Raw genomic sequence first — 17,770 nt, 5'->3', positions numbered from 1 at the left:
CGCAATGTTGCAAAGACGTGTCAACCAAGCCAGCCCCACAACATCCAGAGCCTTGAGGAACCCGGGGTGAACCTCATCCACCCCCGGGGCCCTACCGCCAAGGAGTTTCCCTACCACCTTGGCCACTTCAGCCCCAGTGACAGACGAGCCCCCCCCGGGGTCCCCAAGCCCTCCTTCCTCTGCGGAAGGCGTGCTGGTGGGATTGAGAAGATCCTCGAAGTATTCCTTCCACCGTCTGGTGACGTCCCCAGTCGAGGTCAACAGTTCCCCACCCCCACCATATACAGTGTTGGTGGAAAACTGCTTTCCACTCCTGAGTCGCCTGACGGTTTGCCAGAAACTTCTCGGAGCCGACCGAAAGTCGTTTTCCATGTTCTCACCGAACTCCTCCCACACCCGAGTTTTTGCCTCAGCGACTGCCGAGGCCGCGAGCCGCTTGGCTCCTCGGTACCTGTCGGCTGCCTCCGGAGTCCCCTGAGCCAACCAGGCTCGGTAGGACTCTTTCTTCTGCTTGACAGCCCCCCTCACCCGGGGTGTCCACCACCGAGTGCGGGGATTGCCACCCCGACAGGCACCGACAACCTTGCAGCCACAGCTCCGTTCAGCCGCCTCAACAATGGAGGTCCAGAACATGGCCCACTCGGACTCAATGTCACCAGCCTCCCCCGGGATGCAGTCGAAGCTCTGCCGGATGTGGGAGTTGAAGATCTTTCTGACAGGTTCCTCTGCCAAACGTTCCCAGCAAACCCTCAGCACACGTTTGGGCCTGCCAGGTCTGTCCGGCATCCTCCCCCGCCATCTGATCCAACTCACCACAAGGTGGTGATCAGTTGACAGCTCAGCGCCTCTCTTCACCCGAGTGTCCAGAAAATATGGCCGCAGGTCAGATGATACGACTATAAAGTCGATCATCGAAATGCGGCCTAGGGTGTCCTGATGCCAGGTGTACTTGTGGACACCCTTATCCTCGAACATGGTGTTCGTAATGGACAAACTGTGACGAGCACAGAAATCCAATAACTGAACACCACTCGGGTTCAGATCAGCGGGGCCGTTCCTCCCAATCACGCCCCTCCAGGTCTCACTGTCATTACCCACGTGAGCGTTGAAGTCCCCCAGCAGAACAATGGAGTCCCCAGAATGAGTGTTCTCCAGCACTCCCTCTAGGGTCCCCAAGAAGGCATGGTACTCTGAACTGCTGTTCGGTGCATAAGCACAAACAACAGTCAGAGCCCTTTTCCCAACCCGAAGGCGCAGGGAAATTACCTTCTCGTCCACTGGGGTAAACCCCAACGTACAGGCGCTAAGCCGGGGGGCTATGAATAAGCCCACACCTGCCTTACGCCTCTCACTCTGGGCAACTCCAGAGTGAAAGAGCATCCAGCCCCTCTCAAGGAGATTGCTTCCAGAGCCCATACTGTGTGTCGAGGTGAGCCCAACTATATCTAGCCGGTATCTCTCAACCTCGCGCACCAACTCAGGCTCTTTTCCCACCAGAGAGGTTACGTTCCATGTTCCAAAAGCCAGTTTCAGTAACCGAGGATCAGAACGCCAGGGCCCCCGACCCCGACCGCCACCCGATCCACAATGCACCAGACCCGGATTACTACCTCTCCCACAGGTGGTGGGCCCATGGGAGAGTGGACGAGAGTGGACCCATGTATCTCCTTCGGGCAAAGCTCGGCCAGACCCCATGGGTGAAAGTCCGGCCACCAGGCGCTCGCCAAGGAGCCCCTCCCCCAGGCCTGGCTCCAGGGTGAGGCCCCAGTAACCCTGCTCCGGGCAAGGGAGGCTGTGTCCATGTTTGTATCTTGTTCATCCGAGTCTTTATGGATCACTCTTTGTCTGGCCCATCACCTAGGACCAATTTGCCTTGGGAGACCCTACCAGGGGCTATTGCCCCCGACAACATAGCTCCTAGGCTCACGCAGGCACGCAAACCCCTCCACCACGTTAAGGTGGTGATCCAAGGAGGAGAACTGCTAACCCTTCAAATTCTTTTGTCACTCAGGTAAATAATTAGATTTGTCCTTAGTAAATAAACATTAAATAAATATTACTTTAGAATCATGTTTAATTTTGTTCTATTTGTGTGAAAATCTGATGATATTTAAAGTCATATTTATGCAGAAATACAGACAATTCCAAAAGATTCACAGACTATTAAGCACCCTTGTATTGTCCTGTATATTGTGTGTTGCATTTTAATACATACATGAAAAGCTAGAACTGCATAATTGGTTTATGATAATTAGAAAGAACATATATAGTTTGGAATAATTAAGAAAAATAAATGCATTTAATCAGATATTAGATTGTATTATATTAAATTGAAATGTGCTTACTATTTTTTTAAATTAGTTTTTATGATTCCACTCATTTACAAATTAAAAATTTCAAGTGGTATTGCAGAATTTTGACTGCTTTCATCATCATTGCTACTAATATAGAAATAAATTATTTTATGGATCATTAGGATGCAATTAAATTTGTTAAGTCAAAAACACCAACCAAAGTGATGAACAAATGCCCTTTAAAAAAAAAAAAAAAGCAAAAAAAAAAAAAACATACACCAAAACAAAAAGAAATAATAAAATACTAATTATGCTCTTTATATGCCAGGTCCTTTAAAAAATAAAATAAAATAATATAAAATAATGAAGAAAATAAAAGAAATAAGAAAAAAAATCAGTTCATTCTAAGACCTGCAGGGAGCAGGAAAGAGGTAAGAATAACAATCCCTGTTGTGTCAGTGCAGGCATACACAAAAGGAGTACAGAACTGACCGTTTTTTTTTTATTGCACAGGCTAAATAAATTTAAAGTTGGAGCTGTGCAATAAAACAGAAAAATTAAGCTACTCTTATGGTTGTGGGTTATGTAAGTCATAACAAACATACAGAACCAACGTTGATACAAACTGCCACAGACCTCTCAAAGTCCATATATAAGGATTTTTTTGTACATATCTTGACTGGTCTTGTGTTGGGGAGACAGATGCATTTCACAAACCGCTCTACTAATTCAGTAAAACTAAAAAGGCACTGATTTTAGATTTCTCTCCTTCCAATTAAGTGTCCAAACTCTATGGTCTTGCTCTTCATTCTCTCCTCTATAACAAATCACAGCGTTTTTTGGGTTTGGTCTCAGGAGGCTCCAGGGCAGCTAGGATGGCCTCATCAAAAACATTCTTTAAACCTCTCTGTAATGAGAAAACAAATTTAGATTAGAGATGTACAATCATAAAATTAAAAGAGAAGATAAATATTTTACCCCAACAAAGAATTAAGTAAAATAGAATACAGGTATCATTTCTATAGTGAACAGTTTTCACTGTCTACATGCATGTTATCTGAAAATTGGTAAAACCTGATTCCTCTGCATGGCCATATTATAAGCTACTACAGTGTCTAGGTAGTGCTCAGCATAGGATGCATGTCACAGCTCAGATATACACATCACCTACGACGTGGTTCTCTACAATTATGGAATGATTGACAGCAACAATTTGTTAAGTTTTTTTGACAGATAAGTTTGTTTACATTCAACCATTAAGAGCAGGGCGAAATTGGGCAAAGAAAGTATGTGGAGAAACCGGTGGATTACACACCAACTGTAGAACTACTGTATGGTTAATGGAGCTGATCAAATGGGAAAAGGAGTGTAGAAACAATTTAGGTGTTCCTAATCCAGAGATCGTTCAATGTATAATCACATTCATTTAGCAACAATGTGATTAAGTGCATTTCCTTTTTGGTTAAGTATCATTCCAAATCCATGCTGAGTAAAGTCCAATGAACAAATCTGTCATTCTACATGATCAAAACAGATTTTCAGTACTACAGAGAAATTAATGGCTGACAACTGCTAGTTTGTGTTTGCTCACTAATTTACTCAGGCACAAACAAAGTGCTATTAAGAAAAAAATACAGGAGATTAGATGTAAATTATATATTTATTATATATGTAAATGACCAGTAGAACAGTTCTGTGACATGTGAAGCCAAGATTAGGACTACTTCATTTAAATGGAAGGGGAAAAATTGTGGTGCAGATGTAGAAAGTTCAATTTATTATTTTTTATTTAATTATTTAGAAAGTTCCATTTATTTTTATTTATTATACTGAGACCCTATGCGATTAACATTTAATTACTTAAAAGTAAAAACTTTAAAGTAAATTCAAAAGTAATCAGTCAGTTGACTGTTGAAACAAGAAAAAAAAAAAAAAACGATACAAGCCTGGTTTTGCTATTGGCCATTTAGCCATTGTCACAGAGGTGTTCCTGGCCCTTCAAAAACATACCGTTGTCATTGGAAAGTCTGGAGAAGCATTAGTGCTTCATATCAATGTCTTTGTTTACATGTGTTTTTTTATGTGGTTTACATGTGATTGTGTTGTACAGAAAATATGGAGAGCAGGACTAATAAATGCAGAAATGAAAAAAGGAGCACAAAGTTTTGTTCATAATATGTAACAATGGCATCCATGTTTTTCTTGTTAATTTTATTTAAAAATACATACTAGAACATTTTGTAGATTTTAAGAATTACAATGACTTATTTATTCAATGTAATAGTTTAGAGTAAAGCACATTAAGTTTAAGGTGGCTGTGCGCAGCTTTATTAAGTTTTATAAACACACTTATGCCACAAAATGTCTCCCTACCACAGCCCTTTACCATATATCAGGCAAAGACACACATTCAGGTGAAATAAAACATATTCAGTGGTGGAGAAATGTAACAAACAGAGTGTGTTTCTGTGTTATATCTTACTATTTATTTATATGAAACTTTGTCCAGCTCCACTGGGCTATAATTATGTATTTAAGGCTCTGAGCTCTTTGAGTTACTGAACCTTGACACACCCATGGGCAAAGCCAGGGTTCTTGCTGAAGAACCTACTCTTCTTGGTTCCAGCTGGGAACTAATTTTTCTGGTTCACGAAACTGATTATGTTGGTGGAACTGCACAGAACAGCTGCCAATTTAGTTCACGAACTGGAATCTTTCTGCTTCTTCGTTGGTGGAAAATCGCTATGTGAAATATTGCTGAACTAACAGTAGAAGGTGAAATAACGTTCCTACTTGCTTATGCACATTTCAACATCAGGAGTAAGTCAGTAAGAGAAAATGCCTCTTCTAGGCCAGCCCAGTAGGCAGTCTGGCAGAAATAAATAGCATTAACTTGTCTACGTTAAGTGCATATAAAAGAACACAGTCAAATGGAAAAGAGCTTAGAGAACGTGAAAATAAAAACCAGTGACTTCATTAAGGCAAGACACTTAATTCCTCCAATATTTGAGGACTGCACTGCTATTTTAAACCTGCCATGTAAAAATTTGAACTTTTTCCAGAAAATAATAATCACACAAAGTAAAACCACATAACTGCATAAGAATGCAATATCATAGGTAAAAGTACAAATGTCAAATAAAGGAGCATGTGGTTCTACTGAATGGCAGTACCTGTGTAAGGGCTGAGCATTCAACGTATTTGACAGCTCTGAGGTCTCTTGCCAGCTTTTCTCCACTCTCAGGTGAAAGTGGACGCTGTTTGTTCTTGGCGAGTTTCTCTACTGTGTTACTGTCATCTCTCAAGTCAACCTGAGTACCCACCAGCAGAAATGGAGTCCTGGGACAGTGGTGAGTGATCTCTGGTACCCACTGTAGAGGGGAAAGAGGAAGAAGAGAGAAAATAAAAAAATTAAAAGTGAGCTCAAGAATTTGAGTCAGTCAGGGAAAGAAACAATGTCATGTGATAATAGCCATATAAGATTTTTCCCCATTAATAATTAGTCATTAATAGACTTATTTCATGTGCCTCTTTCACCATGGTCACCCATCATTTGTTATTTTTCACAAGACTTTTGGCTACCCAAATATGAAATCAATTGAGACGTAAAAGATTTCAGAAGTGTGATACTGTCATTAAATTGGCCATGGTATTTTTTTTATTATTTTTTTAAATGTACAGCCTTCAAATCAGTTTAAGAATCATGTTTCTCAATGTAAAATTGTAAAGAACCTAGGGATTTCTTCATATAAAATAGGTTCAGATTTAGAGAATTTGAGGAAAGCACTATACGCAAGGGATAAGGCCCAAAAATCATACAGACTGGTTGTGATCTTCAGGCCCTCAGGTGGCACTGTATTAATAACAGACTGACTAACCTTTTCCCTGACATTCTCAAAGGACGAAGGCGAGACAACAGAGAAGCACACAAGGAAAACGTCAGTCTGAGGGTAACTGAGAGGTCGCAACCTATCGTAGTCTTCCTGGCCTAAAATGGAAAATTTCAAAACATAAAGCAAAAAATTAAACATCTACAATAATCTTCAAGCAACTTACTTTAACATATGACATAATTAATTAATCAATCAATCATTAACAAACATAAGAAATACAGGTGTGAATCCCATGGAGTCCTACATGAATGCACAAAATATTCCGGCGCAGGATTAAATTTCATATGTTATGCGTGGTGGCCAATGATTCCATAGAGTGTGGTGGAGGACAAAATACACATGTAGAAAATTGCACAAATTAATAAATAGTCTGTATAAAATTATAATTATCACACAATAATTACCCTGGGAAATAATTAACCTAAGGGAATGGTCAATGAAACTGAAACACCTGGTTTTAGACCACAATAATTTATTAGTAAGTTGTAGGGCCTTCTTTTGCAGCCAATACAGTGCCAATTCATCTTGAGAATGACATATACAAGTCCTGTACAGCGGTCAGGAGATTTTAAGCCATTCTTCTTGCAGGATTGTGGCCAGGTCACTACGTGATGCCGGTGGAGGAAAATGTTTCCTGAGTCGCTCCTCCAAAACACCCCAAAGTGGCTCAATAATATTTAGATCTGGTGACTGTGCAGGCCATGGGAGATGTTCAACTTCACTTTCATGTTCATCAAACCAATCTTTCACCTTTCTTGCTGTGTGTATTGGTGCATTGTCATCCTGATACACGGCACCGCCTTCAGGATACAATGTTTGAACCACTGGATGCACATGGTCCTCGAGAATGGTTCGGTAGTCCTTGGCAGTGACGTGCCCATTTAGCACAAGTATTGGGCTTCACTCTGGGCATGCAACAGTCTGGGTGGTATGCTTCTTTGGGGCTTCTCCACACCGTAACTCTCCCGGATGTGGGGAAAACAGTAAAGATGGACTCATCAGAGAACAAAACATGTTTCACATTATCCACAGCCCAAGATTTGCGCTCCTTGCACCATTGAAACCGACGTCTGGCATTGGCATGAGTGACCAAAGTTTTGGCTATAGCAGCCCGGCCATGTATATTGAACCTGTGGAGCTCCCGACAAACAGTTCTGGTGGAAACAGGAGAGTTCAGGTGCACATTTAATTCTGCCGTGATTTGGGCAACCGTGGTTTTATGTTTTTTGGATACAATCCGGGTTAGCACTCGAACATCCCTTTCAGACAGCTTCCTCTTGCGTCCACAGTTAATCCTGTTAGATTCGTTTTGTCCTTCTTGGTGGTATACTGACATTACCCTGGATACCGTAGCTCTTGATCCATCACAAAAACTGTGCTCTTACCCTGCTAATTGAATTTTCACACACTGCTCCTACTGGTGCAATGTGCAATTAATGAAGATTGGCCACCAGGCTGGTCCAATTTAGCCTCCCACACTAAAATGACAGGTGTTTCAGTTTCATTGTCCAACCCATATATATATATATATATACATATATATGTGTGTGTGTGTGTGTGTGTTTGGGGCACATTAGTACACGAGGGGGACTTTTCAAAATGGGTGATGACCATGGTGACCATTTTGGATCCAACTTTTGTCAATGCAACCCTCTTCTCCCACTCTTCACACACTGATAGCAACACAGCACGCTTCCAGTATCCGTAGTTTCAGGTTCTGCACATCTTGGTGGTATGGTGTGGTATATGGGGCACAAAGATAGTGGGTCCATTCTTCATCAATGGAAACCTCAAGGCCACAGGATATGCAAAATTGCTACATGATGATGCGTTTCCCTCTTTATGCACTGAAGCTGGCATGTACCCTGAGTTTTTCCAGCAAGATGTTGCACCACCACATTATGGGTGTCAGGTCAGAGCATTCCTAGATGAACAGTTTCCTGGAAAGTGGATTGGATGATGTGGGCCAGTTGAATGGCCCCCAAGGTCTCCCGATCTGACCCCCTTAGACTTTTATCTTTGGGGTCATCTGAAGGCAATTGTCTATCCTGTGAAGATACGAGATGTGCAGCACCTGAAACTATGGATACTGGAAGCCTGTGCTAGCATTCCTCCTGTGGTGTTGCTGTCAGTGTCTGAAGAGTGAGAGAAGAGGGTTGCATTGACAATACAACACAATGGCCAGCACTTTGAACACATTTTATAAGTGGTCAGAAACTTGTAACTAACCCTTGAAAAAATAAAGTTACGTTAAAACCAAGCACACCATTGTTTTTCTTGTGAAATTCCCAATATGCTTGATGTGTCACATGACCCTCTTCCCATTGAAAAAATACAAAAGTTGAATACAAAATTGCAAACTTCAAAATGGCTGCCATGGTCACTACCCATCTTGAAAAGTTCCCCCCTCCCATATACTAATGTGCCACAAACAGGAAGTTAATATCACCAACCATTCCCATTTTATTAAGGTGTATCCATAAAAATGGCCCACCAAAACAAGTATACTCTTTTAGTCAAAAGCATAATTCAACAATTAGACCATCATTTATGGCCTTCTTTAAAAAAAATATTTGTAGATGTAAAAATCAGAGACTCATCTGTTGCTGTTTGTGTTAGACATCCTCTAATACAATGTCCATTGCTGTGATGAGAATAATCCACCACACAACTAATAACGTCAATGGTTGTCCTTTTGGGGTCCTCACCATTGAAGAACAGGGTGAATTGTGGCAAAAAAAATAAATAAATAATAATTCAGTCTGTAATTGTAGACCTACAAAATCCTACTGCATGGTCAGTGGGCTGAGAGAAGGGCGAGTGAGTGTAGTAACAAGGCTGTAGGCCATATATCACCCCTTTAAGACAATGAATGAGCATTTAAGCTGATTTATTGTACCTGCTGTGTCAAAAAGCCCAAGGGTGTATGGCTCGCCTCCAATCATCACAGTGACAGCATAGTTATCAAACACCTGAGAGAAAGAGGTATGTGTGTGTAGTTCAATATCAATATATAATTGCAATATAAATTATTCCAATATGATATAATATTTATACACATTCAGTATTTCAACATATATTTTAATTACAGCATCCGTCCCTGACTGATGGTCATTACAGGGTGCTGCCGTCAGTTTATTGCATGCAATTTTAAAGTTAGTTTAAAAATATTAATATTGACAAGGCCAATGAAAAAGAAATGCTTTTTAATATGTTTTTACATTAAATGTACAGCTTCAAAATCATTTCGATGTGCCACTGATCTATAGCAGGGAGAATAGAGCCTATAACATTGCTACACTGGGCTCAGCAATAAAGAAACTGCACTCTAACTGTTGGAGGAGAGTAGGATGTGTATTTCCTAGGTAATGCGAGTCATGTGTTTGGGCTCATGTTCTATTTGTTTGGCTTAAATTACTTAAATGACAAGGCTTAAATGACACAGAGTTCTGAAAAGTATGTTCACTTGTTAACTTATGTTCCATGGTCATGACATGGAATAGTGGCAAGCCATTTAATTTTCATAATGTATAAATGCACATTAATTACATTATTTTAAAAACGGCTTAACATGTGAAAGCATCATGAATCAAGTTTAACGGTCACCTGGCTGTCTGCGGTCAAACAGTTCTCAATTAAAGGCGACATTCACAAGTGTAATCAAAATAGATATGATTTAAGTTGTTTGCATTCTCAAAACCGGTTGTGTGTTTACAAGCCCCAGTGTCTGTAATTGAGTTAAAAAACAAAACAAAAAAAAAAAACCCAAACTGTCTTGGTCTGGTTTGCTAGGAATTCTCTCTCTGTCTCTGCTCATAGCAGAGGCGTCAGTTTTTTAGACAATAGTGAGACCTCCAAACTTTAAAAAGCACAAACTGAAAAGAGGATATTGTTCTATTCCTGCTCCATAGGTGGGTAATATTGACTTATTTTTGCTGTTTCTGATCACTTAAGTGGAAATATCTCCAAACTCAGAAGATGGCTAACTTCATCGCTGAAAGTGTTACAATACTATACAACTTGAAATACACGAGTTACTGTGGTAATTCAAACAGTGGGGGGAAGAAAAATAAATAAATAAATAAAAACATATCCAGACAAGTTACACTTCAGCTACGTAAACACCCCCCCCCACACACACACACCCAAACACAACGTTCCACCTTAAAAGCTTCTGAATGTAAACAACCAGAGAGATTTGCATTTCCTCACAATTACAAACATTCCCTTGAAGTACTGGGAGAGATGTTTTGTGTGCCACGTACATATGGACAGTGTGCGTGTTCACTGCCTTTAGTATGTTTGAAGAAATGCTCAATAGTGTGTGTGCTTCTTTGTTCACTACCACAGATGGGTTAAATACAGAGAAACAATTTCTCTAAGGTTAATAATAAAGGTGTTTCTTCTTCTACTTCTTCAAATTTCTCCCTTGTCTCTACAGTCTCTTTGTGGTGCATCAATCATGGTTCCTCAAATGTATAGTTACATTTTATGTCAACATGACTTGTTCTCTTGTTTTCCACAGGGCTACTTTCTCTACACTTGGAGAGCAGTACTGACAACAAAAGTAATAACCTATATTTTTGTTGTAATAAAAGTATTTTAACCGATTTCCTGTGTCAACAAAAGCAACACTAAAACAACACTATAGCCCCTATCACACATGCGCAGCAAACCAGAAATTTTCCGGGTTTTGCCTGGAGGAGCAGTATAGGTGAACAAAAATGGCCAAATCACCTGACACTACCCAGATTTTATCCTACCATTGGCCTAGTACAAAGTCTGGGTAATGTCCGAGTGAGCCCCTGTGTGAATACAGATAGTAATGTTCCAGAGATTTCATGCTATGCCTCCTGCACATGTTGCACATTTGCCACCCCATGCATAAACCACAGTTCATAAAAGGTTTCTACAAACAGGTAGTACATTGTATGTCAGATTAAACAGCTATAAGCTTAAAATCTGCCCTGTTAAACTTGTTTACTGACTGAGTGTAGTAGGTTTACCTATAACATTTATGAAATGCACTATATAGGGCACTTATGTGGGACACAGCACTTTTTTTTCTTCCTTGTTTCCTCAGTAGTTCGTGTGTGCTGTAATGTGGTATGCAGTTCTTGCAAGAGACATTCTGCCAGCCTCCAACCGTTACATAGCACAGCTTTTATCATGACAAGCTTTCAGTAGCAACAACAAGTTCAGTTCTCCCGATTACAGGTCTGTGCTGCATGAAAATGACTATGAAATGGTCATTATAAGTCAAAATGTATTTAAATGGCGCTTTAACAGAGAAGTACAAAAAGATTAAAATTTTATAACTGTCCAATAAACATAGCAGCACTAACTGTTTCATAATGAATGGACCAATAGAAATGCAACAAAATTACTCTGAACAAAAGCATTTTAAACTGACTTCCATTGAAAGACTAGGTTTTTCCCACCCTACTCCTGTAAAGTTACTATTTTTTGATACATGTTTTTCATTGGACAACAAATGATATGAGAATCATATGTATAAAACAATAATCATGTCAGTTTTGCTCAGCACTGCTCATCATTATCAAAGCACCAGCCTTGATTATACTTTGCATTCCATGTCAGTACCATGTCTAGGTTGAATTTTATATTCTTTAAAACCTTACAATAATAAACCATTCATTATGGTGATTTCAAATATATTTAGCTATGTAAAAGGTAACAGGTTTCACAATTAAATAAAAAAATTTATTTATTAGGTGGGTTGATGTAAAATGTGCTGTTCTAGAGATAATTGCGAAGTCCTTATGGTTCAAAATATTTGGTGATGGAAATTAACACTTTAAAAAGCTATTTAATATTGAGTTAGTACATTAAATGGTTAAATAAATATTGCCATTTTTTTCACTGCATGATACCTACACTCTTTAGCATTTCCATTAGGCAAATTTGGTACCTGGTACTTTTTTAGTACCTGTTTGCTTGTGGTTCCCAGCAAGCAGAGTAAAGAATAAACAATCACATGTAAGCCTAAAACACTATAGCAACCTACTTACAACGCAGCATGGCAAAGCTACAGTTCATTTTGTCAGTTTTACTGGCTGGCCCCAAATATTCATGTATTCAGTTTCTAATTTGGAGATTCTGATATTTTTGGATAAATGTGTCTGTTGATAAAGGCAACACTCCACCACATTCAGGCTTCAGCAGTAAACACAGTGCTCTCCCCCTTCACTTGTATTCAGGCATTAGTGCAAATGAAAGAAAAAAAAAGAAGCCACGCTTTGAGCCATGGCGCAGCCTGGACAGAGGGATTTTAAAGCAGGGGTCGGAAGCAGATTTTGTTAATGACAACAATATACACCATCTCACTCTCCAAGTATTTGAATATTTGCTGAATATACTGGCTGAAGGTCTGAAGCCCAAAAAAAAAAAAAAAAAAAAAAAAGGTATATGGGACATCCCTACAGATATCCTGCACAAAAAGTTCACATTTGTTTTTTCCCCCACTTGCAACAGCAGCTTAAATAATTACATCACAGTCTTTTGAAGAAGCACAGATGTTCATTGGATTGAAGTGTTAAAGCAAGAAACCACTGAAATATGCAAGGCAGGGTGCCTCCAGGACAAGGGTTTAGAAACAGCAACAAGAAACGAAAAAAGAAAACACTGATCTGCCCAAACTCATGCTAAGCTGTGTTCAGAAAATTAATAGGTCATTTTGAAGAGCCAGCTAAATTCATGTTATGACTATTAATGTCAATCACTAACACTATCAGCAAACTTTCAAATCAAACCATTGTTTACATCCGGATGATTAAAATTTAACAGAGAATTTGCTTCTTGAAATTAAAATTTGTAGAAACTAGAATAAAAACATAAACCAGTGCTTGTGTGTTGCTACATTGATTCTGAATAACTGTTAAATTCTCAGTCTAAATAAGTGTAAAAACTTTTAATAACTAATATTAAAATGTTCCAAAAGCTAATCCAGTGTAACACAGACATTCATCTAATGAAAAAATATGTTAATCCCAATTCCACTAGTTTAATATTGTGATAACAAATGAACTAGGCCATGTTCTTTTACATAGTCATGTCAGAATATTATGACCACCTTGTTTCTACACTCACTGTCATTCTACTCACTTAAAGCTTTTTGCTTTTCCAACTAGTAAAACCCACCCAACAGCAGTAAATTAGATGCCGTTTACACATCATGTATTTGCATGTTGTTTTTGCTTTTTGGACTGAACACTGCTCTGCATCTCAGTTCTCACAGATAGGTTTTCCTTGTTGCACATTAGGCTTTAACTGGAAACATTCGTCAGCCATCGGTAAGGAACATGTAAAACCGTTCAAAACCCCTCAAGGTAAAGTTACGAGCTGCTGTTGTGAATCCAATAAAAATAAATGTGAAAGCTGCTATAACGTCAGAGATTATACAAGCGGCAAGTTTGTGCTAGATTTGATATGAGCTCTGCATTTTTTGTGGTGACTGACATGTCTCTCTGGCCAATCAGCACTCTGTAGGGTTTACACTTCACGACTGTCTCCAATGGCTTTGGAAAACACAACGGCAGCGATAACAGTAAGCATTATTTACTCATTATGCATTCACATGATATTGTTGTGAACACAACTCAGTGCAACAGTTCAGCCAGATCAATAGAGTTTTACTGTTCCTTGTTGCTCTGTCTGGCTCTTACTGGTTTCTTTTGTTGGCGAGTCGGACAGAAGCAAATTCAACCTCTCCACAACCCAAGTTATGGTTTCAAACACATTAAGGCAGCGAGCAGTTCTACAATTTAATCTCGAGGCCACATCTGTTCACTGAAACACCATTCCAGGTGATGAACTCATGAAGCTGATTAAGAGAAGGCCAAGAGTATGCAAAGCTGTCATAAAAGCAACATATGGATAAATTGTCCAAAATAGAGGAAACCCTCCCAGAGTGGAATGTCCAAACTTTTGACTAGTACAGTATAAGCAGAATAATGCATCTAAACATGATGCGCACACAGACCAAGGACCAAAAACAAGTAATTCTGTCATAATATTTAAAACAACACCATGGATTTACTTTTTGCAACAAACAACTAGATCATGCGAACAGTTAGCCCTGTCTAATTTTATAGTTCAGTTCCTGTTTGTTTGCCGCTGTATACAGTTCAGCTCCTTTTTTAGCCATACTTTCTTTTTCCATCATCTCTTCTGTTCCTTTTTTGGCTTCTCAACCCTGTATGTCACACACTTACCGTAGGTACATACTCTGAAGGGAACTTGTTGGTTGTGTAAGAGATCAATAAGCAGGTCTTCCCCACTGCTCCATCTCCCACTACCACACACTTTATGGTCTGCATCTGGAGAAAGAGAAAATGCCAGTAATATATAAAAAGAAAGCATTGTAAGAGAAATGGAACAGCAACACTGTGTGAACAAAGCTCCTGAAACAGAAATGACCAGAATGCTAAGCATGACAATCCCTGACAAGTGGACAATGGATATTGAGATCCACTTAACGTGTGCTGTGTAGTGTTTGCCCTGCCCTGTGACCAGTGAGTATATTAGACCAGCACATACCTAAGATTTCCATTGTACAATAGGGCTTTGGGTTGACTATACTGCTTGTTCAGAATTGAACGAAATAAATAAGTTTTCAGTGCTCATAATAAACTGGAGGCAATGTCCTTTCAGTTGCATTCTTCATGACTAGACATCCATATATTTCACTTCTACTTAAAAAGGCGCAATAACTTGCAATGGGGGTTGGAGAACGCTATTAGTGAAATACTGAATATATATATATATAAATTTACAGTCAACCTTATCTTTCTACGTTGTACATGAAATGGTCATTCAAACTTGCATTTCCGCATAGCTAACTGCGATTTTCATTGACTCAATCTTAAACAGATGCCCGTTGCCTATGTAGTGCACTTCGACGTTTATGAAAAACCTACACACATATTATTATACCTCATGCAGAGAACAATTTGTAATTTAGCCAAAGTATGTATGGCGCTTTATTTTATTTTCAGAATTAAAACCATACAAACCAGTTCCTGACTTACAAAGCCTTAACGTTTGTTACCCGAGTTTACTCAGTTTGTGAAATGCTAGAGGCAATAACGAAACAGTTTAATGTTCGAAGCAGAAATATATGACGGATATCTGATATCCTGAGTCTCGGTTTAGTTAGCTTACCTGAAACAGGGCATGGCAAATATCAAGTCCTCCGTTAAACACTGAACAAAAACGGCTTTCTGTGTTCAGTGTGAAGCTTTACAGGCGCCCGTCCAGAAAAGCGCGTACTTCTTAACTCATAGTTTCGTTTTTTAACTTGTTTTGAACATTACCTTCGCTAGCTTAGGGGCCCTCCATAGGTTAGCCCAGCTTTCTCTCACTGTAGTGTTTCTAAGATTCAGTTTTCGAGATTCAGCACTAGCTTTTAGCCGGTTAGCTTCAGAAAACGAGAAAATATATCAACTCTTCCAAATTAATCCCTTTCAATGTAATGACCAAGACCCTACACTGAGTAAAAACTAACTTTAAAGTATAAATTCTTTTACTTTATTCTCGGTAGAAAGGTATAAGGCCGTATGGTTGTCCAACTAAGACGATTCAATCTCAGTTACTTACCTCTCACTCTTTTAGTCTCTCTCAAGTCCGGATGCGGTCGAGGAGAGATTTTACTGAGTGGGCGTGATTCTTGAAATCTAGTGTTTTTAGACGTACCGAGTACCAAATGAAACCAGTCCACACCCCACATTTAAATCTATATTTAAACGTAAATTTTGACAATCAATAACACATTTGTGAAGTAAGAATATCTAAGTTGAGTTGAGGCTGTGTGCCACAAAGCCATCATTTGATTATAAAGTATTACAAATGAAATTATATAAAAAGTAAAATATTATATGGAATAAACAAATAAAGAAAATCGATAATGCATTTCCTGAAGGAAACACTAGTGTTTGCAGGTAAATAAAAACGTGAAATAAAGCTGAAAGCAGTGGAGCTAAAAGCAGTGGAGAGAAATAGGTACAAAGTGGTCACAGTGCATCAGTTTTTGTTTCAGTGGATGTTGGTGCGACTCAACCTTGGAGAGGTCATGCCTCATCAGAAACAAATTGCTCCAGAAAAGCCAGCAGAATAATCTAGCATGACCATAATGCCCTTAACTGTACAGGGGTTGGACAATGAAACTGAAACACCTGGTTTTAGACCACAATAATTTATTAGTATGGTCTAGTATGTATTAGTATGTATAGTATTAGTATATTAGTATAGTATTAGTATGGCCTCCTTTTGCGGCCAATACAGCATCAATTTGTCTTGGGAATGACATATACAAGTCCTGCACAGTGATCAGAGGAATCTTAAGCCATTCTTCTTGCAGGATAGTGACCAGGTCACTACGTGATGCTGGTGGAGGAAAACGTTTCCTGAGTCGCTCCTCCAAAACACCCCAAAGTGGCTCAATAATATTTAGATCTGGTGACTGTGCAGGCCATGGGAGATGTTCAACTTCACTTTCATGTTCATCAAACCAATCTTTCACCAGTCTTGTGTGTATTGGTGCATCGTCATCCTGATACATGTTACCGCCTTCAGGATACAATGTTTGAACCATTGGATGCACATGTCTTACTGGTGCAATGTGCAATTAATGAAGATTGGCCACCAGACTGGTCCAATTTTGCCATGAAACCTCCCACACTAAAATGACAGGTGTTTGTTTCATTGTCTAACAATGGACTGATGATCACGTACTTCCTGTGCAGTTTCAGTGACAGACGTTAGTAAATATGAAATTAAGAGACCAAGATAAATATTTTTAATTGTTATGTTTATCAGGCTTATGTCTAGTTGTAGATGCCTGCAAAACTTATCAGTAGTGAATAATAGGTTTAGATAATATTTTACAATTTTTATATGCCTTGGAGGTTGATAACTAGTTCAATATGCCTTTAAGACAGACAAGTAGTGAATGTTCTTGTCAGATATATATGTTTCAATGGCTGTATGCCTTAGTGGCTAATAACTAGTTTTAGATGCCTGTAAGACAAATAAGTAGTGAATGCTTTTATCAGATAAATATGCTGCCATGGCTATACAGGTGTTGGTCATACAATTAGAATATCATGAAAAAGTTGATTTATTTCAGTAGTTCCATTCAAAAAGTGGAAATTAATTATTAATGTGCTATTAATTTGCTTAGACACAGAGCTCCGTGAACAGCCAGCATCTTTACAATGACATTTTTTGTTTCGTGCCCTGCTTGTGTAAGGCGTCAATGGTCGTCTTTTGAACAACTGTCAAGTCAGCAGTCTTGCTCATGATTGTGTAGCCTACAAAACTAGACTGAGAGACCATTTAAAGGCATTTGCAGGTGTTTTGTGTTAGTTAGTTGATTAGAGTATGGCACCAGGTGTCTTCAATATGGAACCTTTTCACAATATTCTAATTTTCTGAGATACTGAATTTGGAGTTTTCATTAGTTGTCAGTTATAATCATCAAATTAAAAGAAATACGCACTTGAAATATATCAGTCTGTGTGTAATGAATGAGTATAATATATAAGTTTCACTTTTGAATGGAAT

At 39.1% G+C, this 17,770-nt stretch overlaps 1 protein-coding gene across 2 annotated transcripts; it reads right to left on the bottom strand.

Annotated features, from left to right (window-relative positions):
• Positions 1–2,608: 2,608 nt before the first annotated feature.
• On the bottom strand, positions 2,609–15,870 carry LOC136699241 (cell division control protein 42 homolog). Of its 2 annotated transcripts, none has more exons than XM_066673792.1 (6): positions 15,806–15,870; positions 14,422–14,526; positions 9,087–9,159; positions 6,173–6,282; positions 5,468–5,665; positions 2,609–3,201 (listed from the first exon to the last, which is right to left on the bottom strand). In XM_066673792.1, exons 2-6 carry the CDS (start codon positions 14,524–14,526, stop codon positions 3,112–3,114), a joined length of 576 nt encoding a protein of 191 aa, XP_066529889.1. In that variant the 5' UTR covers positions 15,806–15,870; the 3' UTR covers positions 2,609–3,111. The 2 variants fall into 2 exon arrangements, with proteins under 2 accessions (XP_066529889.1, XP_066529890.1); XM_066673793.1 differs by lacking the exon at positions 15,806–15,870 and adding an exon at positions 15,371–15,662.
• Positions 15,871–17,770: the final 1,900 nt, after the last annotated feature.

The sequence above is a fragment of the Hoplias malabaricus genome, chromosome 6 (assembly GCF_029633855.1).
Source record: "Hoplias malabaricus isolate fHopMal1 chromosome 6, fHopMal1.hap1, whole genome shotgun sequence".
NCBI classification, from domain to species: Eukaryota; Metazoa; Chordata; class Actinopteri; order Characiformes; family Erythrinidae; genus Hoplias; species Hoplias malabaricus.
This window is presented reverse-complemented; position numbering and strand designations above follow the sequence as displayed.

Bases quoted from the DNA above. Each gene is read 5' to 3' on its own strand.
- LOC136699241 (XM_066673792.1), bottom strand. From the start codon at position 14,526: ATGCAGACCATAAAGTGTGTGGTAGTGGGAGATGGAGCAGTGGGGAAG. The intron at 5,666-6,172 runs GTTAGTCAGTCT...TCCCCTCTACAG, and splicing joins TTGAGAATGTCAGGGAAAAG to TGGGTACCAGAGATCACTCA. The intron at 3,202-5,467 runs GTACTGCCATTC...TTCTCATTACAG, and splicing joins AATGCTCAGCCCTTACACAG to AGAGGTTTAAAGAATGTTTT.